At 41.3% G+C, this 27,961-nt stretch overlaps 1 protein-coding gene across 1 annotated transcript in view; it reads right to left on the minus strand.

Moving 5' to 3' along the window:
* Positions 1 to 27,961, minus strand: part of LAPTM4B (lysosomal protein transmembrane 4 beta) — a 59,799-nt gene that overhangs the window by 6,404 nt on the left and 25,434 nt on the right. Inside the window, exons 5-6 of the mRNA XM_065832646.2 lie at positions 20,542 to 20,640; positions 13,271 to 13,366 (exon numbers count right to left, since the gene is read on the minus strand). Of these exons, the coding sequence (XP_065688718.1) occupies positions 13,271 to 13,366; positions 20,542 to 20,640 (195 nt within the window). The remainder of the gene's footprint in view (positions 1 to 13,270; positions 13,367 to 20,541; positions 20,641 to 27,961) is intronic.

Below are 27,961 nucleotides of genomic sequence, written 5' to 3' on the forward strand. Positions count from 1 at the left end.
CCCATAAGAAATCCTGGTCCTTACTTAGCTGGTGTCATCAAAGTGGTTCGGATAATTGTGTTACATAAGCACCTCTCTATTATAAAGCACATGATACAGGATGACCTTCTCTAGAAGAAATAATTACCATACAAGTTTGCCAATGGCTATAACATATTCAGTTAAATAAGCATATGTCATTTCTTATTTTTCACATCCTAGTTAATCTGGGTTTGGAGAAGAACTTTTTAAAGACATCATTTAGAAACATGCCTAAGAAGAAACACAGGCAAATATTTGTATATTCAGTTTGGAGTTAATCTTGGACCAAAACAATTTTTTTTTTGGGGGGGGGGAATTACATAATTTCAATAATCCCTTAGTATTTTTGCAGCTGATTCCACATTTATGTGAACTTCCAGTAGAAAATTTTCTTTCTTCAGCATACATACAAGTTTTCTCATATTGCTGCAGTTACTCCTATTTGAACTCAAGCTCTTGAGTCTGTTTGGTATTTAGTACATTTCTAGATGAGAAAATGTGTGTAGTCTAGTATGAGTAAACTTCAATATTTGATTAATTGATAATTTCTGCATTCTTAGCCCTAAAAAAATGCTAGAGATTAAAAATTTCTATGGCAAGTGCTGATGATTGTGGTGAGCATTCAGGATATTTTCTCATGCTTTCCCTTCCAGATGCATCAGTTCATCAATCTCTTGTCTATAAATTCAGGTTTATTGTATAAGTAATGGGATACATTTGGGGAAAAAGAACTTCTATCTATCAATGAGATTAAATAAAAAATCGTCACAAACGCAAACTTACTGTCAAAGAATTAAAAATCTTATTTTTAATATATGAAATTAAGTGGACTGAGCTGCTGCTTAGTGCTGGAGAATTCTGCCTGCCACCATGAACAGGACTTATCTCTACTCGTGGTGACTGGTGTGTTCTGGTACTGGCCTTTCGAAATCTCTGCTCTTCAACAACTGTGCTGGGAAACACAGGGTAGCACTTGGAGAATTTGGGAGGAATACATGCTTGGGCCCTACCATTTCTTAAGCAATTGATCATCTTCATACTCTTTATTACTTGGGGGAACGTTTCTGTAGTGGATCAACTTCTGATTTTACTGTTAAAGAGTCCGTGGAGCAAGGTGAAGGGCGTCACAGCAAACAACAACAAAGAGCTTTTCGATAAAAACTCCAGACCTTTACATTAAAGGACTTCTTATTTCATCAACACACAATGTCATTTTTGACAGGGACAGGTGACAATGAATAGTTGAGTGGAATTAGAGTCATCACTACTGCAATTTAATCCTGGTCCTGTCACCGATCTTTTGAGTTTTGACAAATTGTTTGATTTTGTCTTAGGAAGATTTCCCATTTATAAACCAGGCATATTATTTGAAAGATCTTAAAAGGTGTTGGAAACCTTAAGATAGAGTTAAATCTCTTTTGGATGAAACTTGCATTTGACTGTATGAGACAGGGACTGAATTGTGGAAATATTTACAAACTATATACATATTTGCAGAAATTCCAGCCTATCCCTGGAACCATTTGCCCCAACCTCTTCCCCACAGCTTTGTGTGCATTATGTTGCATTCATCTGCAGAAGTGACCTTTACATTTCAGACACCCTAGCCACTACCAGGAACCCTTATGGGAGGCCCATGGAGGGAGGGCAAAAGGAGCTTTGTCTTTCACATAGCTCACATACGAAGTGTCAGTGGCTTCAGGCCTTATTCTCTGTTTACTTAGAAAGGGAGGGAGAGTAACCACAAAGTGAATAGTGTTAGCCAGATGGTGAGAGTATGCCAGAGCTAGTGCTGGACTGTTTCACAGGCAAAAGTGCCGAACCACAGGAATTTCCTCATCCAGGAGCTTCTGTCCAATGTGCAGCCCTGGGTCTGGTGATGGAACGAACACTGACACAGCTGCAGGCTGAAATTAAGAGTTCCTGCATGCCTTTCCTTTCCTAATTCAGGATTAAATTTCTCATTGATATAGCACAGGGCTGATGTATCAGATTCAGGGACAACGGAATTGAAAGACAATGTTTTAAGCAGCACATGCTTATTTGCACCAGTCCTCTAGTCTGGGTTCATTTCATCTCCATGATTTCAGCCTGAGACCAACCACCTACTTCCACCTATCTGATACCATTGTGCAGTTTGGAGAGGGTTTAATGGTGTGCAGTTGCATTTGCTAATTTCGTGTTTACTTCCCTGCTCTCCTGTCATCCACCCAGCCAGGAGAAGTGGAATTTCCTCCCACAGCTGTGACGCTTTGAGGAGCCATTAGCTGCAACCTAAGCCACGCTCAGCTGCAGTGCAGCCAGCAGAGCTCGCAAATAGCCCTAGGGGGAAGGCTAATGGTGTGACCACCTGTCCAGTTCAAGACAGTCCCACCAGCCCTCATGTACTGTTGGGTTCTTGGCTACACAAATATTATGAAGATCACCTGGGGAAAACTGAAGATTTCTATGTGCATAAACAGCTATAACTGGCTGATTGCTTCACTCTGTATGCAGGAAAGGCTGAGAATAATTATCTCTTTGCAATGTTTTCCTGTGAAGTTTGACAATGTGCTTTTATTCTGAGAAGTCTGAGATTACAGAGGAAAATGTAAAATTAAGATGGGGTAACATGATGTCTTAGGGTGATTATTAGTATACCAAATAGAGTTAGCAGAAAATACAATTTTTTACATACAAAATATTTGGAAAGAAACTGTCTGAAATATTTGGTAAGAAACACTATCTGTATTTTTTTTGCTTAAAATTTTCAGAAATGCAGATCTGCTCAGTAGAGCCCTATTTTGAAGACTCAAGGCACCAGATGGCAAATATTTCCTTTAGTACTATGTATGAAACTGAGCGCTGGACTATTTCTAAATGTCAGACATTATAGAATTAATTCTGTATTTTACTTAAAAGGAAATAAGCATATTAATGTAGCACATGTTTTATTTGCTGTACAAATTTTACTGTAAGTTACTATATATACTGATTTTGTTGAGGCAGACTCTTCAAAAGTTTCTAAAGTTTCTGTATGTAGGGAGGGAAGAAGCAGTGTTTATCATGAGTTTCTGAAGGAATGTGGTTTTTTTCTCCAATGAGTGCACCAGAGTTTCTAAGCCCCAGGCTTTTCAGGCATCTCAGAAGTGAGATTTGGTTCATACTGCAGGTGCAAACTGCAGCTTTGGGTCATTTGATCTGGTCATGTCTGAGGTAACTTCAGAAAAGTAGGTAATATTTGGCCTTGAAGAACAGCAGATCACGCACACTCATTATCAAGGGAGAGAGATTGACTGAAATACATAGAAAGTGTTAAAACTAAATCCATTGAGAATTCAGAGTTTCCTCTTTAACCCCTTCACATGAAGACGCACTTTACACAGACTGCATGAAAAGACTGACAGCCTTCAGGAGAAGAGGAAGCTTTTTTCTAGTAGTAAAGAAACAGGAATAGTTAAAAATTTGGTGATGAGAAGCAGTCAGATGTTGCATATAAGATAAACACTGGAGAAAGAAGTAGGAATAGCTTTCATCACATTGCAGCTAAGCACATGCATGTAGGAACAGCTCTACTGAGTAAGGTGAAAGGTCTATCTAGATCACAGCAATTACTGATGGATGATGAAGAAACAAGTGCAAGACAGCACAATAAAAGAAACAAAGAAAGAGCAGTGCAAACATATATATTCATGACTTGCCCAGAATATTCTCCAAACTGACAGAAATTTGAATGTCAAGGACTTGCTGAATTACTGGTCATGTCTTATATAAATTTTTCTTCCACTGATTTTTCTAGTCTGCATTTGAACCCCTGTCGAATTTCAGCACCTGCAAGTGCTCAAAGCACTTGGTAAGCAGTCACACAGCTAATCTAGGTGTTACCTAATTTGTTTTGCCATGAAACCTGCCACTAGCTATTTCGCAAAATGTCCCCTAGTTCTTTTGCTAAGACAGTCAGCAGATTTTCCCCCTTTACCTCCTCTGCCACTCATGATTTTAAAAATCTCTATCATGTTCTTTCTTGTTCTGTCCCTCTTTCATGCCACTAAGGATCCTTGCTCCCCTGCAGTGCAGTCCGCAGTTAATTTCTTCATACTAAGGAAATCACTGGACAGTTTTGGATCCAATCTGAGGGCTGCAAGTCCAGGCCTGTGGAGAAGCATTGCCAGCAGGAGGGCACTGACCTCTGTCTGGATGAAGCTTTCTGCATGCTCAGGAGAGCAGCAGGCATTTCCACCCATCTGACCTATGTTACCTATGTTCTTCCAGATGTGATCAAAGCAATGCTTATTCTCTGCCACTTATAAGTATCTGCTTCGGAGAGGGCTGATTACAATGTAAATGACTGCTGTGGTCAAATGAGTCAAATCAAAGCAACTGTTTCTGAGGAGGTTAGAGAGCAATGTTTTAAAAAAAAACCTTTATCGTTTTTCTTTTTCTCCTTCCCTGTCCCCAGATAAAAATCCCTTGGTATAGGGCCAAAATTTCCTATCTGAGCCAAAGCATATTTGATATTGAATGAGAAATGTTGTACTTTGCTTTATTCGGAGATACTTTTGCTCAAAGACTTTGTCTAAAAAAGTGCTAGTTAATTACGATTTAAAGGTTTCATGAGATGATGTCTGTCAAATAAATCCCCAAAACCTATCTCTCAACGTGGACAAGAAGTATTTTCATGTTTATTTGCATGTATTTCCATTAGAAACCACACTAGAATGGTTACAGATTGAGTAAGTGGAAGCAGAATAGCTCATGGATAATTTATAAGCCCCATTCACTGAAGTAGGCCTCAATGCCGCAAAATAATTTGTGCGAAGTTAGAGTTGGTATGTTTTATTTTCCTTTGACAAAACTGCGTGTTTATTCCAAGCGACCAGCTCTCCAAGACACTATTTAAGAAACTTTACATGAGTTTATGGGTTTCTGTAATGAAGCAGCACAATGTTTTCAGCACCCCAGACAGATAGTGGAATAAATGCATATATCACTTGGACACAGCAATATTTAGGGACAGACTGTGATTGCCCTTGTGTGGGGAGAAAATTGGATTCAGGAAGCTATTTCCATCATGTGCAATCTCATAAAAGTCATCCAGAATAATGGTGTAATTACTCTCTCCATTCTCAGACATGGAGGGATAGTCCACTCCAGGCCATGGAAGTCTTTCCTACATCGTGGCCAACCTTCCGCTGCTGCATCTCTAGTTGCGCATTATTATTCTGTGTAGATAGATCATTGTTTATTTTTTCAATTTTTCTGTTATTTTTTTCAGAAGGATCATTTGCTGGATGACCACATGCTTTCTCAGAGAGTACTTGCCTGCGTGTCATCAGTACTGAAAAACTGGAGAAGTATACTTTGGTAACAAATGTTTATTGTGTTGTCCTGAGTGCAGAGACTGTGACAGAGCACTTATCTTTTTAACTGCTAAGTTTAATTACTCTTTCTACCCTTATCTCCTCTTACAATTACATTGTTAACAAGACAGGAACCTAGGAATAGTTCACATGGGGCAGCCAGATTGTTTAACAGGCCTGTTCATCTTCTAGAAGTGTGGTTATCACAGATGTGATTGTGTTACAGATACTGCTGGAAAGGCTGCTGTCTTCATTTCATCAGCTGGACCGTTTTTCTCTAATCTGTATACCTAGGGACATGGGATGACCCAATGTCAGTCTTTGGGCACCACAACAGAGAAATGGGCCAATTGTAAAGTTTGGAGGTAGATTTTGAAGTCTTGTTGTAACATTTGACAGCAGTAAGATCTGGGATTTTGAGATGACCAATCTCTAGTTTTGCCTTCCGTACATATTTTTCTTTTTATACTAACACATTATTTCAGTATCACTATTAAAAAGTAAGGCACAATATATCCATATGAAATACAGTTTTTCTTGCACAGTGTATTCAAGCATTTCCTAGTGCATGCTGAAGGAAAACCTTTATTTATAACCAAGTTATTATAATACTGTGTTTAAACTACAAAGTACTAGTGTCATGAAAGGTGATGAACTGACAGCTTGAGGGAAAAATCTTGTGTTTATATAAAATCTGTTAATGTTGGTAAAACACATCTGTAAAACACCTGTCAACTAGAAACTCCCACAAACTTTTGCAGATCTTCTAAATTTGATAAATGAAGGCCCACTTGGCCTTTTTCTTTCGGAAGATAAGAAGTGTTTGTCACAGGGTTCATGTAAAGCAGACCTCACTTTCTTCACTGTTCATATGACAGAGGAGCAAAAACACAAGTTCAGGACAGACCACAGCGCACAGTCTTGCGTCCGCAAAGAGTCCTGAGGGAGGCTTGGGAAGAGCGCAATTGCTCTATGAGATCCGTTAGAGCAGATTGAAATCAGATTGAAAGAATAGTCCAGAAATCACCAGAAGCCATTAATAACCACAGGAAGCCAGACCTCTCTATTGTTATCACACCTGCAACAAAACAATGGCAGCTGGGTGCTCCTCCCTGGTCCGCAGCTGAGCTTTGCTCTCCCGCAGTGTCTAAGAGGACAACGTCACCTGCTGAACCACCCGCTGCTGCTGCTCCCTCCCACCTAACCGATGGCTGATGTTCTCTCTGCATCTGCATGGTTTGTGTTGTTGGTAAGTTTTGGCAGAGAGGTTTGGGGCTGGAGGAACTGGGACGTACGAGGAGTTCCTACTCATTTTGGCAAAGGCCAGGCTTGTGCCGTGTGAGGGGATGGGATACAAAGAGGAGCCCATGCTGGAGCTGAAGGCAGGACGGCCTCTGGGAGGAGGAGTTCTGCAGAAGGGCAAGGCTTCTAGTGTGGGTAACTATATGGTTATAAAACCACAGCGTGGCTCGCTGCAGTTGGGACTTGGCCTCTGGCTCCCTGCTGCATTCCCCTGTTTGAACAATACCTATGCAGGTGAATTCAGGCCTCCCTCATCTTTCATTGAACAGTATAACTGTGACTTGAGCCTGACCTGGAAAATCAGCTTATAAACCCATATAACCTTGGAAACAGGGATTTAAGTTGTCATTGGCTTTTGCCGCACTGATACATATCCTTGGAATTACGCTGAACGCTGCAACTCATTTTTTGAAACCCACAAAACAGCAGCTGTCAGATGGTAACGAATCAACCCTGTTAGAAAGAAAGGGTCTGTAAAGGAACACTGCAAATTTATAAACACTCTGTTTTTTCCTACATTGCAACACTCCCAGTTAGTGAATCTAAAAAGATTTGGAAGATTTAATTACACATCCCCATTTCATGTCTTATTTTTAATCTTATTATGAACACTGAGAACAGATTTCTCTATTTCTACTGCAAATCTCTTACAAATTGTCACGTACTAGAATAATTCCAGTATTTGAGCTGCAAGCATAACTACAATTTTTGGTTTTAAAATGAAAATCTACTGGGGAAGATAGATCAACATGTATATTTTGATCTTGCAATTTAACATGTGAGTAAATGTAATTACTGTAATGATAAGTGAAAGCATTTTGGAAGTCTTATTTTTAAACTTGAGGGTATTTGCCCCAAATTGACAGCACTAATAGCCTGTTCCAAACAACACAGCTGGCTTCTGACGGCAGCCACCTAGTAACAGGTGAAACATGAAACAAGAAACGTGATTAGCAAATAGCACTGAGCAACAGAGCAAACAGGCAATTCAGATGAGAGGGAATGCTGGATTTAAGGACAAAATCCTTGCATAAACAAGGAAGCAGTGGGAGAGAGAGCTGACTATAGATGATAAGACAGGAAAGTTAAAAACATGGAAGAAAAAATAATCTCTTCACTAAGACTGGAACAACTGCCAAGGGATGGGACTTCACTGCAGGTAGAATATGAAATGTTGGAGCAGCTGAATAGCTGTTTGCTGGCAGACACAGACTGTCACGATACTTTTGCGCAACTTAAAATCTAACAGAAGAGGAGGAAGGACACACATTGCACATGCACACTAGCAAGATGTGAATGCAGGCATCCACGTGAAGCCTGAGCCCTTTGAAGATTCTCTGATTAAAGACTTTGCTCTGAGAATGTTTATAAGCACAATTCTGCAGAAAAACAGATCCAGCATTTAAGCCACACTCCCAGATCTCGTGTAGACTATTACATGAGGTTACTAACTAATCACCTTCTTTAAGCACTGGATAGTTCTGCTTGTATCCTTTTTTTTCTTTGCCCCTGCTGCTTCTTCCTCTTTTCTGTCTCCCATTTTACCTGCTTCACTTCTTGCAGGTATTAATTTGTGATGTTTGCTCTACTTTAAAGCATGTTCATGGAAAAAGATGCCTCTGATCTAGGGGCCCAGTAATAGTGTTATGCATACAAACTGCCCCACGAGACCAGCCACGTGGTGAACGTTACCAAGTTTGTAAGATTTTTATGTCACATTCTAGAAAATACCTTTAAAGCAGATTTTTTCTCTAAGTTGTCTTCTATTCTGACATGTACCACCCCAAAACTGGCTCAGTAGTTGGAATTCACAGGTCCCAAAGCAGCTGTCAGAAACAAGAGCTGATGCATGGTTCATCTGCCTCCAGGTTCCATATCACACTTCAGTCGTTTAACTGACATGAGTCTAAGGGTCCTTGTCTCCATCTATTGCCGAACTAATCACCTTTCACACATCTAGAATAACACACTAACACAAAGAATGGCTCTTCCAATCTTATCAAAGAACATTCCTCCTCTGTTCAGAGGAATCATGCAGCAGGAACAAAAGACCTAACTGCATTTCTCAAACAGATCTCCCACAGCTTTGAGAAAATGAGAGCAAACAAAAGTGTGGGCAGATTAACAAGCTACTTAGTTGATGTCATATCCACAGAAGGAATGCGTCTGCATTGAAAAAAACAAATAACTTATTCACCATTGTGGATAAATGTATGTCAGATAGGATCCACTGGAGTGATTTGATCAAGTACCTAAGGATGTAAATCCCGCTTTGAAGACAGATTTATGGCTTTACATTATATCCCCACTGGCAGCATGACCAGAGATGAAACTTCCATTGATTGACTTCAGTGAGAGTTAAAAATAAACAAAATTAAAATCCCTGGCTGTACAAGAGCACAAATGAGCTGTTCCTGCTCCAGAGAACAAAATGTCTAACTTTGTTTTATCTCCTACACTCGTATGCTGGCAATTTTTCCAAATTGGACAAACATTTCCATGGTACTGCCATCACAGTTTAAATTAGTGTAAAAAATTATTCTTCATCCATGGTGTGCTCGAGCAGTTGGCAGGAAAAAACAATCCCAGGCTGGGAAAGTATCAGAAATAATCCTCAGGTTACTATGATTCACTGTGGCAGAGCCACCTTACTGCCATGTCAAAACATCCTACAGCTGCCTCCAAAAACTGAGGAGAGAGAGGTACTGCAAAAAAGTTCAGAGCAGGGAGATTATACCATTTGCTAAGTGACTTTTCTGCAGCTGGATCCCCAGGTCCTGGCATCATTAGCTCCTGGAGCATAAGAGGGACATGTCTTCCCACCGGCTGGGGACCAGCCCAGCACCAGCTGGTTCCCCCACCCCATAATGCAACCTGATCACAGAGCCGACCCAGGTGCATTCCTGTGGTGCCAAACTTCCATCAAGGGCTGCAGGAGGAGGACCTCTCGCCTAACAGGAGTGGTGGGAATATCCTCTTCACAGCCTGCAGTGGGGAGGATATCTGTCCCAGATGGTACACTTGCAAAAAGGATGGCTTAAATCACTTACGCTGAGTGACAAAAATCAGATTACCTGGAGCAAATAACAGTAGTTATTCAGATGGATACAGTTCGGATCTATGAGTACTATTTATAAGAACCAGTTTGAGCGGGGAGGACTAACTGGAAATTTCTGTGCTGGGAATTTCTGCCCCAGATCAGTCCACACTTAAGATGTTCTCATGGCTTTTAGCGGTACGAAAAATGGACAGTTGGTAGGAAGGCAGACAGGCAGCTGAACATTTTTCAAAAGCAAAGTATTACTACACTGGGAACTGGTAACAGAAAGCGGTCTATAGAGAGGATCTCTTGAAGCATGTGAGAGAAGGTATGACAGATGCAAGATAGTGCCAGTGACCGGTGTTGGCAGAGCAGCCCTGTATGGGGACAGAAAACACAAAGCTCATCTCTTGGAAGGATGGACCAGTAGATTTCCACCATGTATCCAGCCAAGAAGACGACAAATGAATACTGCTGTTGAGACCTGTACACTCTCAACATGTATTTACATGTATTTGCATGTGTTTACATGTAGGAATAGTTACATTTAGACAGTCCTAAAATTACATTCGGCCCTTCGAAGGCAACCACAAGGCTGATGTGGGCCCTGGTGAAAAATGAGTTTGACACCCCTGCCCTAGATTTTGGAACTATTGGGATATATTTAAAACTTCTTATTGTAGCTATTATGCCCAGTCCCATATTTAAGCTTAGATTTTCACTTCCATTTGTACAGATTGGTATTCTTTCAGCTAACACTGATGAGAAATATATTTTTTAAAAAATCCCTGAAGACAAAAATATGCCTTGCAGATATGACTTGTAGCTCTGTTGAAATTCAGGTAGCAGGTTTGATTCTAAAAATTACACATTTCTTTCAAAGCAGAGGGCAGAGATTGACCCATATCTTTTAAGAAACTTGTAGTTTATAATTTAAAGGCATGTTGGAGTGAAGGAGCCCTGTCGAAAGAAGTTTCCCAGCATCAAAAAGAATCAAACCCCATCATTTTAATACAAAAGTACACTTGAGTGTTGGGGGAATATTGTACAATTCAAGAGACAGCAGTGACCTATCACAACAATTCAAAGTTTCATGTGGTTTCTTCAAGAGTCCTAAACCCTCAAAGGCCCTCAGCACTCAACTTTCAAAGCCCTATTCTTCCACATATCATTTTGAAACCATTTTTTCCAGTCGTGTCGAGCTTACATTTTAAAAATAATGTGCACAAGGATTTTTTTATGACCTCCCTCAATGTAGGTATATAAAAAAGTATGCTTTTCAGTCTGTGATTTGAGGGGAAAGTAAGAACAGTCTTCTGATTCACAGTGGAGAATGACAAGGATTTAACTCTACAAACTGTTTTTCCTTGCTGAAGGTCAGCAATGAGCAGAAAGGGGCTGCTCAGGAGCACATCAGCTCCCCCATCACATCGCTGAGTGCACTGCACTGGCGGGTGTCCACGGAGCTTGTCAGGGAACAATGTGCAAGAGATGGACACCAACTGTATCACCTAGGGATGAAGGAGCTCATCCTGACTGGAGAGAAGCAGTCAGACAGGGTTTTGAATGAAGCTAGTCTCCATCCCAAGTGAATAATTAAAAAGCCATGCTGTTAGTGACTATCTCCTCCTGTCTCTGGCTGGGCCTGTGAAACTCTTCCCCGAATGCATTGCTCCTGACCCTTTCTGTACTCCTGAAAAATAATTTCTGGGCGAACTTTTCAGTCAGCTGTTAAATTCCTGAACAGATCTTTCTATAGAACCTGATCTAACATCATCTCGTTGAACTTACTTAGAAAGAATGAAGAAAAACAAATGTGTCATGCCTGAAAGCAAGAGGTTCTGACCATATTCAAATTAAGGAGATGTAATTATTGAGGAAAGAAGAAGAATGCAATGGTTAGGGCATTAGCTAGGAATGCACAGCCTTTCTCAAAACCTGCCTTTGTCATAGCTGTCTTGTAAAATAAAGATAAGCAAAGGTAAATTAAGCTATCAGTGCAAGAATGCCATCTGTAAATGGGATAAAAGGGTTTCGTTTTGTCACAGAAACACAAGAGCTTTAAAGATGAGGTAGCTCAGAGCACTTTGGCAATTACTAAATATAGAAGTACCAAGAGGAGTTTTGGTAACTAGGCATCTCCAAACATCAAAGTCTCCTGCTTTGGCAGCAGTGGAGCAGGTAGGTCTGATGCAGCTTTAAAAAAGCCTGGGTAAATTTAGTTTCCCAGATAATCCAGCTGACATTCTCCCACCGCTGAGCCTGCCAGTTCTGTGGGTTGTATAGCTGGCAATGTTTGAAGCTGAGTTACAACCACCTACAGGCTGAACAAAAGAGCTATCAAAATTATTTCACATAAACCTCCTGGTTTTACTCACAGCGGATTCCCATCAAGAAAGTAGTAATACTTCTTAGCTTCCAATAAATCCATATTTTTATATTCAAACGTCCTGGTTGCCAGCTCTGATCATAGTCTGTAAAACTTCTTATGCTTCACTTAAAGCTCTAGATATTGAAAACAAATAACTATGCAAGATTTACAACTTTCTTGTAAAAACAGTAGTTTTCCAGCCCTTGTGGCTGCACAGGAATCCCTCATCCCAGTGGTTTGAAGTTGATCATCTAATACCTCAGCATGTGGAGACCACCCACGCTTTTGGAAAACCTGAGGAAGGCAACTCTGAATTTTTATCCACATGATCCAAAGGACTGAGTTTGTGCTGCTCTCATTCTGTTATACAGACCATGTAAAGACCCTTGTTACATAAAGCAGTGGAGTCACCCCAGGGACAGATTTGGCAGAGTGCCCTCAGTGTGTATTTTTGGAGGAACCGAGCAGCTCCTTGGAGATACCACTGCAAACAGAACTTTCCAGGGACTTTCTTCTTGTATTCCTCCAGTGCCTTCTGCAACAAGCAAGATGGTGCTCAGCAGTCATACCCTGCACACATGCATGTCAGCACTAAATTAATATAAAGTTAACTGGCACCTTCCATTCTTTGAGCTTAAAATCTGTTTATTCATTTATTTCGTGTTGACCTTTGTTTCATTCTGTCTCCTTACTATGCAAAACCCATCACGGACTGGGAGACATGAATCACTGAACTTGTGCTGCCTTTTAGCTCCTCTCTGTGAGTGTGTAAAGCACTACACCAAATGCTGAGTACCCTTAATCACAGTTTCTATTGCTAAATCCACATTTCACAGCAGGTGTAGACCACAGCAGCCCTGGGTCCTAATCAGTGCCAGCCACTATCCAGATCATCACACAGCTGGAGAGCTCAGAGCTGGGGCTCATTCCTGGAGCCACGAGGTAAGCTGTAGTTCATGCTTAACACAGATTCTTTAACAGACTATATGCATAAAATAAAACCAGTATTTTAGTAATGGATGTGATTTGTAACCATAGCACACCAGTCTGTTTAATCTCAAGTCTAAATATAACAAGCAGATGAGGACTCTTGAAAGAATTAAGATGGTTAACTAAGGAGTCAGAAATTAGTATAAAATAAAGCTATTAAATGCATAATATTAGACACATGTTTGCTCTGTGATTTAACATCCTTACCGCAGTGTCATTGGTGGTAATGTACACTAACACATCCGAGTTGTTTCTCCCGTTAATGTATCGGTAACAGTTCCACACGCAGCTTATCAAGTAACCCTGCAAAGAAAAGGGATTGTTTATCCTATATTACATACTTTTTTCTCTTAGAGCATTTCTATTCTTACATAGCTAACAATATGAGCCCGATAGATACAGGGGACAGGGACTTTGCTGGTTGCAGTGACTGTAAGTATGTGTAGGGGCTCTGTGAGTAAACTGACACTGTTCTTCATACAAGAGAGAGTTGGTGGTGTTCAGCCTGCAGAAGAGAAGGCCCTGGGAAGACCTTCTTGCAGCCTTTTAATACATAAGGGGGCTTATAAGAAAGATGGAGAGAGACTTTTTATCAAGGCTTGTAGTGACAGGACAAGGGGAAATGGTTTTAAACTGAAAGATGGTAGATTTAGACTGGACGTAAGGAAGAAAATTTTTATGATGAGAGCGGGGAAACACTGAACCAGCTTGCCCAGAGCAGCTATGGATACCCCATTATTGGCAGTATTCAAGGGCAGGTTGGATGGGGCTTTGAGCAACCTGACCTATTGGAAGATGTTCCTGTCCATGGGAGGGGGGTTAGACCAGATGTTCTTCAAAGGTCCCTTCCAACCCAAACCGTTCTATAGTTACATGGTTCTGTGATTACGGAGACTTGTGTCACACTAAGAACTGCTTCATCTAGGGAAAGATACTGCAATCCAGACATAGCTGAATTAAGTTTATTATTCTGGTATTTGATATTACAGCAGTAAATGTAGACTTGTTTTGAAAAGAAGCTGTTTCTTTGGGCCTGAATATAGGTAAAGTATATAAGCTCCATTTTACTTAAAAATGAGCAGGTTACATATGTTGGCTTTCTTTCTTACACCTCTCTGGAAATATAGTGAGATGTTAGTTCAGTCACACACCTTGTTACTGTGCAAAATGTCTCAGGGACAGCAGTAAAAAGTAAATAGAAACCAGTTTCAGATTCCTCCATGATAAGAATGTTTAAACATTGTCAGCTGAGTGTTAGTAGTATTAGCAAGCAAAGCACAAGCACGCTGAGAACTGAAGAATCATAAAGCAAATTACGGGAAACCCTCCTTGTCTTGTGAGTGGACACCTGGGCAATGACTGTGTGATGATCCTATATGTCATGCGTTTTTCAGTACTCCATTTCACTTAATCTGACATTATAGCAATGTATTCCATTTGATTGGAGTGGTTTGGGGTCTTCCTGACTAGAGAAAACTGCCAGACTAGAAGCTTTACTTGAAATCTGAAATTATTTCCGACTTTTTAACTGTTACTATTACAAATACATCATTTTTTTTTCAGTATAAAGAAAAAAAAAAAAGGTATTGCAGCAATTATCCTACTGCAGGATCGTAAACTTAACTGTTTTGTTCTTGAAGCTCACATGATTCTGGGAAGGGCTGCTGCCTGGCAAACAACTAGTTTTCTCCGCTTTTTTTTTAGTTGATTGGACAAAGTGCTCACATTCATTATCTCCTTCACCAGCAGAAGAGATTCCAGTCTGGCCAGCAGAGATGCGCAAAAAGACTTGAAGGAAGATAGGAAGGAATAACACATGCAGAGGAGCAGGAGCCAGATCCTCAGAATGCCAGGGACCAGGCTGGTGGGACCGGGCAGTTCCCTCTGAAGCTTTCTGCGTCCCACAGTCACACACAACAGTGATGAGGAAAACATGTTTTGGTCATGCCCAACTTATATTTTTACTTAGTAGTTTCTGCATAGCTGTTCTTCCACAAACCTAATGCGTGCAAATTACACTGCCACTGCAGTTGGATTTGCATGTGTGTCTCACTCTGAGTGAGTCATATTTTCGTGACTCACTTGCACTGATGACCTTCCAAAAGCCTCTGATCCTTTTGAGCTGCACTGTGCTTCCTCCCTCTCCAGAACTGTCACACACAAGCTATGTTTTTCAGGATGCCACATGACTCACTTGCAGATCAGAAAGAGTTTTTTTCCACCAAGGCTGAGCTGGCTGAAATCCTGTAAGTTTACTTCCTCTTATTTACAGCATCTTACAGACCCTGGATGACCTGAAGGTGTTGCAGATTTTGACCATCAAATGAGGAGAGCAAAAGGCTTCTGGAGTGAGCTGGGTCCCAAGGGAAGGTTAGGCTGGCTCTAAAGCCTGAGCTGTGGGCTATGCCGACCTGCACTATGCTACTGAAACAAGTGGTGTAAAGGATATACATGGAGAACTCCATCTTTTCCAGAAGTAAATAAAAATGCCACTGTTACTAATTGTAAATAGCAATAAGTATTTCAGTAGCTTTCAATGCTCAGATACTGTGTGCTGAGAAAGGCATAAGAGAGAGTATGGAACAGAGACTGAATACAGTACACTTCTGTGGGAACACAGCCCATATTTAAAATAAACCCTTTACATTAAGCCTGCCTATCTGCCAAGAAATTTCTGCTCTCCTTTTGTTAAAATCCAAACTGAGGAAAGCCCTGTTTCAGGTAATACAGTCTTATCTGGGAGAAGCTAGTGAGAGATTTACTTTTGAATGCTCCCATTCCATTACATGTGGTGAATAAAACATATTTAACCCTACAAAGAAGCCCTATAGCTCTCCCAGCTCCAAGCCCCAGCTCTAACCAGCCCTGCTCCTGCATGCACAGGCTCTTTCTCAGTGGGTGACATCTGTTCCAGCCCTTGAATTAAAGAGGTCATCAGCCAGCACGCACCAGGTATTTGCCCCAATACACTGACCCACACATGACTGAGAGCGGTGGCAGCTTGGACCATGTCCTTGTCCAAGTGCTTTGGACATGTGCTGCTGGCCTGCGAGCTGTGAGTCATGGAAACTTGTTTTCCTCAACCTGTAGCTTCTTTAAACTTGTTTCTAATCACTGATTTATACAGATACTGCTGCATTGTTAAATGCAATTGTTACCAATTTTTTCCCTGAAAAACCTGGCTCGGGTTACAAATACTGCTTCAAAATGTGTGGCTGGACACACAGTGTATATTATAAATACACCAATTTTTCTCTCAGGAGACCAATGTTCACATTTGGAATGGCCATATGTAAAAGGCATTAAATCATGTTAACCTAATCCACCCCTGGTGGTATTCCTGCATACCACAGCACAGGCTGCTGACAGATGTGTTTTGGGGCGGGCAGCCCTAATAGCCCCGATGTGAAAGGACAGGTGTAAAAGAGGAGCAGAGTGTGGGAACCATGCCTACTCCTACCAGCTTTCAGTCTTCCTATCTGAATGGTGAGAAACGACCTGAGCCCCTGAGGAACTGAAACCCACAAAACTTTAGAACTCTGCCTCTCAATATTGCTATTGCATATGCACTCGTTAAGCTGCGTAACAACAGTCATGTACTGCATGACTTCTGCTCATCAGACACACACCAGACCAGTTGACTGATGGGCATGTTTGTGGAAATTAGAAGTTGCTGTATCCTGCCATTTCTTGTAATGCAGCAAGGAAAAGTCTGTGCTGATCTGGGTCACTCACAGCAGATCTCAGGGCAGCTCCCTTGCTGACAGCAAGTGCAGGGTGAACACTACAGACCCAACAGAGCACCCGCAGGAGCCATTTTCACTGAGTCCCATTTTATTCTCCAGCTGCTTTGAATTTTTTATTTACAGAGCTGGGCTGGTCTTCAATAACTGGTAAAAATTAGATAAAGATTTCTACTCAAATTCAAATTTATATGAAGATTTTAGAAGGATGCTAATGGCAGACCAGTTAGCCATGTGTACCCTGCACCAGCAAGTCCAGTGCTGGGACCTGTCCCGGGCTTTGATGGAGCAGGTAGCAATGCTGTGGCTCCGTGCTGGCCATTCCTGGGACTGGGAGTCAGAGTTTGGCTGCTGGGATATGTTCATGGTCCTGACTGCAACTCCATCACCCCCGTGGGAGGGCAACAGACTATGGGGCGATCCACTGCAGGTCAGGGTTAGCCTTGCCAGGAAGCGTTTCCATGGGCTGAGACACAAAATCTCTCAATGTGGTAAAACTTCTCTCAGGTTCACAAAACTTCATTCTGCATCACCCTTTCCATGTGCTGAGGACACCAGCACATGCAGAGTGGTCTAATTCCCAAGCTCAACACCTCATACATGGAGATTATGGGCATATTACAGAGATCAGGGTTAATATTCAGTTTGCTGAAGATCAGTTGGTCTCACTGAGCTGGAACAGCTTTCAACTGCCTCATTGGCAACTGTGTTAAGTTCCTAACTACCTTCCAGAAAGAGAAAGGCCAAAAAAGAAGAGGAGGCCGTACTCTGCTGCTGCAGAGTGCCCAGGGCAGCTTGGGAGAAGAGTTTATTCTGGTTGTACTTGTGTTCACCTGAGCCTAGATCATTCGGGTCTTGGGGCTTTGTCCATGGTGGGGAGGTTGAAGTCTCAATGGGGCCAACCAGAGGAAACCGAGGCCTGTTCCCCAAACCAGCTGCAGAGGAGAGCACGATTCAAAAGCCACCATGTTAGCTATACGCCATTTAAAGTCCTGTATATGTGTATATAAATAAATTTATGCTGCTGGATGTCTTTCCTTAGCTAGACAGGAAGCACCTACATTTCATGGTGTGTAACTCTGGTTCAGATTCTAGACAAACACAGTAAATGGAATAACACATTTTGATCTATTCTCAAAAAGATTCTGCATGAAAGAACCTGAAATATCCATTAGCTGCTTCACATCCAAGTAAATCCTAAGGACTAAAAATACAAGTGCTTGTGTGTGGTTAGCTGGCTTGCTTTCTTACTACCCTCTCTTGTCCCCCACTTCCCTTTCTACAATCCCATGACTGCAAAGCACAAAACCACCATTTAATGCTACTATGTCTTGATTTCTGCTCAACTGTATTTTCCTTTGGATGTAGCTTCACCCCAAAAAAACACTGTCATGATGCCAAATGGTTCTGAGGAATTACGTGATTCTGTTTCATATTTCCCACCAGCTGAAGGCAGGTTTTCCTACTGCAGCTTTTCCTAGGTTGCCATGTTTTGGTTTCTCTCCCTATTTCTAGTTGAACTCAGAGGAAGAGGGAGCTCAAGTATATTTTTATGCACAGTACATCTTCAGTTTCAGTATATAAATGTGATACCATCTGTTAAGTCTATCAGCGATAAAGTGTGATGCATCTGATAGTGTTCAGCTTTCTTTTCATGGAGCAGATTCTATAAATCTGCATAGCAGCTCTTCTGGAACCTCAAGAAATGCAAATGAAAATGCTAACTAGAATTTGGCGTGTGTTTCTGTGTGAGTCTTATTTTTGGTGACTCGTTTGCACGATAATGTGTTGCTAGAATGAGCATTATATGAACCACATATACTCTTGAAAAAAACATGTGTTAGCTACTTTAAAATAGAATGACTCTTTTGTGCTATTAATTTCTGTGGTTTCTTTTTTCTTTATTAAGTATTTTTGCCACTCCAATTTTAGTTGCATTTCTTTCAGAAGCTGGAGACTTCCTTGCCATACTTAGTCAACGAAACACCAGACCCACCTGGGGTAAAAACAAGTTAATATTTGCATCTGGTAATTTTAAAAAGCATATCTTTTGTGTCACCTGACAGATCTATGTGTTTAATACATTCATACATATTTATTAAAGGTGCAAGTAAAATCAACTGTATGACTGTGAACATATATATACATAAAGATAGATGGCTAAGTTATATTTCTAAATCACAAAAGAAAAGTGATTATAACTTCCAACAACACCTTAAAATACTCTGTCTTTGTTGTTGTTGTGTTGGTTTGTTTTCTTTGGTTGTTTTTTCTTTTGTTTTTGTTTTTAAATTTTGAAGTCGCTTCAATAATCTAATCCATCTCTTTTGTCACAGTAACTTTCTCTGTTCATGTTGTCAAGTGTGTATTCTGTAGCTCTTTGGGAGTTCTCTAGTTTAATGTGTAATTACTCTCCACAGAAAGAGCAAGAACTATTCCGAAATAAAACTCAACAAGAGAAATACAAGTATGGCAGCACTGTGCTGTGAGAAACTTGCAGAAGGACACAAGAAAAGAGCAAACATACTTTCCAAGAGGTCTCAGACGACTGGCTGAGCCACAGGTGGTTGTTTTTCATACATTGATTTGTCTGATCTTATTCTGAGCTGCTTTTGGACTTCTGCCCCACGCCACAGGTGGGGACCAATCTCACTGGACCACGAACCTAGGTGTGGTGGTTTCACATGAGCCCTTTCCAGCTGTGTTAGGTGATGCTACATCTCCACTTCATCTGGTACTTGCTACCTCCAGCCCTCTCACCCACAAGGTCTGCATAACAACAAATAAATAATCACTCCCTGTGCCCTTTTGCTGTCTGGTGTGACAGTCCTTTACATTGTCTCCCCCAGGAGGGATTGTTTGGATCTATTTCCCTGTTCTACAACATCCTTTTTGAGCTAGGTCAGCAGAATTGAATGCATGCTTCCGGAGGCAGTAAACATCAAAACTGAGAAAGAAATCTTTAGATTTCTGGTTTTTCTATTCCTTTCTTAATATTCTTAGCATTCAATTTACTTGTTTCACCAGTACTGAGCAGTAAGCTAATATTTTCACAGGTTTATCTATCACAGCTACAAGATCTGTTTTTCAGGTTGTCACTCTTAGTTCAGAGTCCACTGCAGTGTCTGTCAAACAAGATTGTTCTTCCTCTGAGCCCACTATGTAGCATTTATCACCACTGAGCTTCTCTGCTATTTCATTACTCAGTCACCCAGTGCCATGAGATCCTTCTGCAAATCTTTCTTGGCTGATTGTTTTCCTTATTTTGAATTACATTGCAAAAAATGTTGTTGTTAGATTTCCTTCCCCTTCCCAGATCTTTTATCCTCATTCTGTATTTCCTAGTTGCAGTCTGTGAGATGACCTTTTCTCTTGTCCTTACACATCTTGGGGTGTTTCTCAAAGCCTTTGAGATAAGAGACCCTGCCAAACACCTTTAGGAGAACCAAGAAGTGTGTATCAACAGGGTCTTCCTTGTACACTGGCTGACCTGCTCCTTCAAGGCATTTGTATCATGAGCTCCTCCCACAAGCATCTTGCTCTCTATTGTGGCCCATATGTTGATGTGTTTGCCTATGAGATTTTCTGCTTTTTTTTCCAGAATGCCTATCACTTTGTATAGCTGTCAGGCTGCCTGGTCTGTAGTTCACTAGATATCTCCTGAAGTTAGTCCTCCCAGCAAGGGACATTCTACCCATGACCAGAAGCAGACTTAATACACAGTAATGCACTTACCTTAAATGCCAAAATGATACTTAAGAAAAGGAGGATAATCACAACCAGACACGTAGGGTTCACAGACATAATCTCTTCCTTGTAGGGAAAATTGCTGGGCTGTATAAGCAAAAATAAGCAAAACACTGTAAGTTAATCGTGTGAGTCATTTAAGAGCCATTCAATTAGTGCACTCTATAATTAACAGCTTACAAAACTTGCTGTGATCTACTAAATCAGGAGCAGTCTGCACCAGTAACCAATTTTCAGAAAGCTTGGCTGGAACAGGCAGTGCAAAGACTGAGCTGCCAAAACTTCACTGGGCAGTTGAGGGGCTTGAGTTTTGCTTTGTGTGTGGTGTGGGCTCTTTTCTTCTGTGCACATGGGTTTTGTATCTGGCACAATCTAGCAAAGGACACCTCTCTGGGAGCTTTGCAGCAGGAAATCTGCCATCTTGGGCAAAGGCAGGCAAGTCCTGTACTTATCAACTTATCCTTACCTTGTACTGATATTGGTTGCCGAAGACCAGTGGCAGCTCCTTCCAGAAAGCTGAAGTAGGAAAAGCTGGACAGCATGGTCCTTTCACCTAAATATTTGTTCAAAAGACATTTGGTCTCTTCTTCTCTATCTTATTTTGGCTAAACTTAGAGTACTTCTCCAGGAGCACTTGTTAGTGCTGTTGAGTGCATGCCCCATGGAGGCGTGGGTGCTACAGGTGCGCAATGTCATGATTCCAAATTGAAATGTGCTCCAGGTCCCTCTGTTGTCTCACATATGAAATGGAGGTGACAAAATTAATCTTCCTACTTTGTGTAGGCACTCATGATTTACAGCTGTGAATAACTAGGATCATTGGCTGAAAAACAACCTCTGAAAGTGTTTTATTGTATTTGTTACTGCTTAAAGAAAGCACACCCTTTAAAATGAATGTTCAAAATCATTTTGAAATATTGCAAGGCACAATTTCCTGTTTCAGTTAGAACAAACCATTGTTCACAGACAGAACTGCTCTCCACAAAAGATAGCACTGCTGCAACAGTAGCTCATTATAACTGAATGCATTAGCTCCTTCCACACACAACCCCCTTTTCCCTTACAGGTCTAATTACTTAACCAGGCCAGCTCTGCACTCTTGTCAGGACGATTAACTAGACCGAGCTATAACTGTGTTCTTGGCAATGATGGTGTAAATCCAGAGTAGCCCCTTAATATCCCTCATACCAGCACTCAGCCCAGTGTATCAGGAAATTTTCTTTTTTCTTTTTCTTTTTATTTGGACAGCTGCTAGTGAGAATAGCTCTTTATTTAGCGCTTCCATGAACTGTTCAGACTGGTTAACATCAACAGCAGCTGTAACCATTTGCAGATAAATGTTACATAAGCACATTTTCCGCTTCTTGACAGCAATGTTTCTGTTCCTGTACTGAATTTCATGACTGAAGTTTTTATCATGCTATCTTCTTTGTCGAGGTCCAGCTTTTGTAGGAAACTAGCTTCCTTCTTTCTTTTTTTTTTTTTCTTCACACAGTTATTGCTAAATATAGTGGATACAGTCACCCAGAGACCAAGCAAGCCAAAGTGTGTGCCAATAAAAGATGCACTAAAAAATAAACACAAACCTTATATGTAGAAAATTTTAGTATTAATGCCACAGTCTGCCCTCCTGCAAGAAGGAGAAAGGCCATACGTGTGGTTATAAAGTCCAGTCGGGTAAGGACAGCTACAGTAAAATTGTCCCAAACCAATTTTTTAGTACTGACCTACCATTAAAAACTAGTCAAACTAGTTTTTGAATGTAATAAAAAACTCCTAGTGAGGTTTTGGTCCTCTCACAGTCTGGTGTTTGGGGCACAGTCACTGATCAAAGATTGGATGACTGCATGCTGGGGTTTGGCCACAATCTAATGGCCTGTTCCCAGACATCATCCTAACTGGGATTTGCACAAGGGCAAGAGGAGGGTGGGAAAATTACCAAGAAAGGTCCCACTGCCTTGAAAAACAGGAACATCTGCTGGAGCCATGAGCACCATGTAAGTCTAGGAGCAGCTCAGCTTTCTGGGTCTGTGTCCTGAAGAAATGTGAGGTGTAAGCAAGCCCCAGCAGGGCAGCAGGTGCTGCACCCATGTTGTGCCCACGTCACCAACAGATGCCCAGGAGATCCTAGTGTGGGGTGTGAAAACTGAAGCCAGCCCCTCCTGGAGCTTCTCAGTTTGTTGTGTGGGAGAGAAAGCTTTCAGGGCTGCCAGGAATAGCATGGAAGATACTCCCTTTGTTTGCTGACTGGGCTGGTGGCACCTGGTGACCAGAAGACATTTAACGCTGGCTTGCCCAGGCTGACCTACGAGTCAAGTCTGATCTTGACTCACAACTACAAACGCCTTCAGCCCAGTAGGAAAAGCAAGTTATAAAACCTGCAGCTCTTGGCAAAGAAACAGGAAAGCTGGTAGGAAGCATGTTGGCTGACTCCAGGCTCACCTGGTGCAGGCACCATCATGGAGCTGATGCCATCAGGAGGCTCTTGGGATCCTCCCATGGCTGCAACCACTCCCAAAATCTCATTCATTTCTGTGGAAAACAGGTACCAACAGTGGTTCAGGTGAATCAAAGACCCATTGCCCTCTGCTGACTGCAGTGATAAGCTTAAACACCGATGTGGGTGTTTGAGGTGGGAAGAGAAATTCTGCTCCTGTGCTGGGGGTTTGCTCTATGGTGGTGAGACCAGCAGTTGTAATCCTGCTACTGGGAAGGTCCTGGGCACCAGGCTCAGTGCTGTAACTTCTGGGAAAAGCTCAGCGTCAAATGTTGTGTGAGTTTTGGTGAAGCTGAGACTGAAATATTGCTGGGTGGGAAAAATCAAGCCCATCACTGGAAATACAGGAGAGATTTTGCAGCAGGACACGATGAAATTTTCTATACAAAAAGAGGTAGTTGTAGTGGTGTGGCACAGGCATGCTAAAGTCATAATTAAAGTGCTATTTATAACCTTGTCATGGACATAAGGAAGGCCGCATGCGTACTAATATACCTGGTAAACTTTCAATGCAAAAAAAATACTGCTTATACATAGCAAAGCTCTATTAAACATTTTAAAATAATCTAAAACTTGTATGGAAAGTATATTTCTGCGGTATGAATATTGGACAAAGAATAAAAAGTCCAAGGCTGAAGCTCTTTCTCATTCCCTCAGCCTGCTTGCACAACCTTTCAAGTTTTCTTTGCCCTTAGACCACGAAAAATCCAATTTAAAAGGTGGTGCAGATTCTCATTCAACAGTTGCCATCTTCTGAGTATCAGAATCTTACAAAATTGAAAGCAAACAGTAATGCGTCTGTAGAAATTTAAAACTCTGCTATGAAGTTAGTAGTACTTCTTTGGAATTACATGTAAAATGGCATCAAAGATGTCAAAAGGTTACTCGGTTTTAAAGCTTTAGGTTATAGTAAGTGTTTCTTTAGATTTATTTTATGTTCTCTAGATGTTTCCCCTAGGATTTAAAAGCATGACTGATACCACGTGAGTTGTTAGACAGCAGCATTGCAGGTAGGCCCATAGTAAAGGTATCTAATATACTTTTTGAAATTTTCTTTAGATGCACTGTAATAGTCCTGTACTTTAATAAAAAAACAAGTTTGCATAACTCAGTTGGCAGACTAGTCTGTTCCACCCTTCTGCTTTAATTCATTTCGTATACTGATATCCAGTGACAGAAGATGAAGTGTTTAATTTGAAGGCTTTAGAAAGCCCATATATCAAAGATTCAGTGGGGTTAAAGAAATGTGCTTTAGGTCAAACTGCTTTAGATCACTACTGCTCCAAGAACTGAAATGATTTTTATTTTATGCATGCTGAATTTACTGTATGTGAAGGTTTTTGTTTTTCTAGTGGCTGTAATAATGACCAAGATGTCCAACACAACCGTTAGAAAGCCTTATCACATGTGATTGCCATACAACATTTCAAGTGCTAGATTCGTAACATCTGCTTATTCTACATGACACTTCACGCTGAGATGCTCTTGCAATTTATGGGATTTAAGTGGCACACCCGTGAGCAACTGGGTATTAAAAGGTAACAAAAAGTTTCCAAAGACACTTGTGCCTCTGAAAGAAGCAGCCAGTACAGGCTGACATTACCATACAGGCTGTGAACACAATGTTCTGTATTTTACAATTGGAACACTGTCAGCTAGGGCTCTGCCTAGTCTATTGATAGGTAACTATTTATCATCTTGCTAAAAGTACGTGGAAGGTTTCACAGTAGCTTGCATGTCATCACTGATGGACTGAAATCTGATAGAAGTGCACCAAAGTAAACAGATAATGTAATTCCAGATATTAGCATAGGGAAGTATAAATGGTTAAAAACATTGGGTTTTCACCTTAGAGCAAGAAAAAAATGTTATTTTGAGACTGCCAAATATATTCCATTACCTAATGCATACCTTCTCCAGATATTCAATAATGGAGTTGAAGAATGATAGGGATTTTTCATTTCCCTTATGGAGCTGTGCTCCCTAAAATGTCATTCCCCAAACTCAGAGTAGTTTTAGAGGACCAAAAACTGTAAGAATGCCAGGAAGAAACACAACATTTGCTTTCTGCCTACCTTGGCAGACTTCTGCAAAGGTAGTGAGGGCAAGATGATTCTAAGTCTTATTTATAAATCATCAGGAGGGATCACACCCAGCTGGCATGACTCAGGTGACACCTATGGGGACAAGGGTATTTACTGCGGTCTTGTTCTAAATGCAACATTTGAGATGACAATCCTATCTACCGTGAGTATTATTACAGGGTAGGGAAACAAGTCCACAGGTACTGTTTAGGAATATTTGAGTGCTAGCGCCGCATTGATGGCAATACTACTAAAAAATTTGAAAATCTTGGTTTTAGTTTCATCTCATTTTGTGTCTGAGCGTCTGATACCAGTGGAGGTGAGCTTCACCTCTCCCTTTCAGTCTTGCCCCCTCAGAGAGAGTGTGTTTGTTCTGAGCCAAATGCAAGAAGCTTTTGCCGACTGATGTAGCCCTTCCAGATAAGGGTACAAGGGGTTCCTGCTGAGCCACTTGAGCTTGGGACCACAGCTAAGACACGAGAGGCATAAACAGCTTCAAAGTGGATGCAGAACAGCTTCAAAATAACTTCAAAATGTTGTTGAACAGGTGACATTAACTGTACAAAATTAATCACAGCTCTTGGTATTTTTGGCCAATTACTAATCTCCACTATGAATGACGAAACAGAAATGACTCCTTGTTTCTAAATGAACTTAACTTGGACTAGCTTTTAGATATATATTATCATTATGCCTCTCATCTAATTTAATCAGCCTTTTAACACCTCACTATTCTGCCTATGAAAACTCTAAGAGCAACACCTCTTGGTCTTCTTTTTCAGTAAATGAATCAGGAAAAGCTGATTGTCTCTCATCATACTACAATGTATCCAGCTTTTATATAGTTTTTGGAGGAACTTTACTGCATGTTTTTGACTTTTAAGCATTGTTCTTTACAACCAGACACCACAGACAGATGAAGCCTCTGTCACCAACAGAGACAGGAAGTCTCTCCATTACTATTCATTGGTGAGATTTTTGTTGTTGCTATTGTTTGGGTTGTTTTTGTTTTGATTGGGGGGTGGGGGGGAGTGTTGGTTGGTTGGTTGTGGTTTTTTTTCTGTCCAAAAACCCCATGAGAAGTTTTTGCAAACAGCAAAAAAAACTGTGACTCTTATTTTGGCACTTAGTTCCCTAGATGTCTTATGGGATCACTGTATCCCAGGTACGGCTGCTGTACTGTATGCCCATCTGTATTCCTCATGTTTTTACATTTCTTTGCATTTAACAATGTGGCACACATTAATGACTGAACTCGGGTTCTCAGCCAGTCTAGCTCACTCTGATTAATGGCTCCATCCTTAATGTTATTTACTTCTTCATTAATCTCTGTGTTAGGCATGGGTTCTATTAGAAGTGATTTTGCTGGGAAATGTCACAAGTAGTGCCTCTGGGAAATGTAGAGATGTGCTCACTTTGGATGGTGCAAGGAGAGGGTCTTTCAGAGAATGATACAGAACAGCTAGATTAGGCTCAGGCTCACAACCTCCCTCCAGACAGTGAGCCTGGATAAGCTCTCCCAAGGCTGACATTAGGCTTGTGAATGGCCTCTTGGGTACTAAGGTTATTAATGGGAGTCAGGAAGAGCATGAAATCTACTGCTGATTCCTGGAGAGCTTCCTTTACCGAAAATAGAAACTCATTGGCAGATGGTTGGCTTGACCACGACCCTTCGCAGTCTGCCAGCTAACCTCTCCTAATCCATTTGATACATCCTTTATTGATCTAGTGCTTTGTTGTTGCTCTGATTATCATGCTGGGAAGTCAAATGTCTCGTGGAAGTCTATTATGCCCTTGCCCATCTTTATTGACGAAGCCAGTAATCTTGTCAGTGAAAGAAAATGAGTCTGCCTCCAGGGCTGATATTCCGTGAAACTGTACTGGCAGTCATTAATCATATTCCTCTAGTCTAATCCTTTATCAATTGACTCTCCTCTCAGCCCTTCTGTCATTATTCTGCTTTGTAGCAATGTCAGGTTAATCAGCCTATAATTATCCGGGAAATCCCCCTTGCCCTTTTGAGCGCTGACAGTTTAGCACTCCTGAAGTCTTGCAGCATTTCATTACCAGTCCAGAAAATTATTTACAACAGCAAGACAAAGATGTGTGCAACCAGAGGTTTTAATGCTCCACAGCAGCAACGCAACTCACAAAGTGCTCTGCTGCACCATTCCAAATACCTTCCAAGGCCTGCTCCTTGTATTTCTGCCATGGAAGGGCTTATTTTTTTTATGTGCAGGAATGACAGTGACATTTTAGCAGACACTTTGAGAGAATCAGCTGCTCTTTGCCCTTCTGTTGGGCTGGCTACAGATGTAGCACCAGGTTTTCAGCAGAAGAGCAGGTGCTTTTTTGTGTACAGCTCCCACCTTACTCCTCTGCCCCTCACATTCTCACACAGTGACCAAGATGGAGTAAAACCTGTTTACGACTCATGCTGTGGGAAGATGGGGCAGTTCTTGCATCCCACAGCGGCTTGTGCTGCCACAAGAGCAGGGCTGGCCCCACTGCAGAAGTCAGTGGCTGCAGGCGGAGGATGGGCAGGAGGGCTCAGCCGGCAGCAGTGCCAGCTTCAAGCACTCACTAAGCTATGGCCTTAATTAGCTCTTTTCCACTTGTATCTCGAGAACCTTTTGAATTATTCGTCTGCTTCTCTTCTAGTGTACCATCAGCTGTGAATGCAGGCGGGTGTTAAATGCAGCAAAGGATAACAGGCCCCTGATGCATCCCAGCTCCCGCTGGCTTGACACTTTGCCTCTTCCCACAGATTTGTGTGGCTACTTATTTGCCTGCTGTTTCTCATTACCCGTTATTTATATTGCCCCAG

Source organism: Patagioenas fasciata, chromosome 2 (genome assembly GCF_037038585.1).
Source record: "Patagioenas fasciata isolate bPatFas1 chromosome 2, bPatFas1.hap1, whole genome shotgun sequence".
Classification (NCBI taxonomy): domain Eukaryota; kingdom Metazoa; phylum Chordata; class Aves; order Columbiformes; family Columbidae; genus Patagioenas; species Patagioenas fasciata.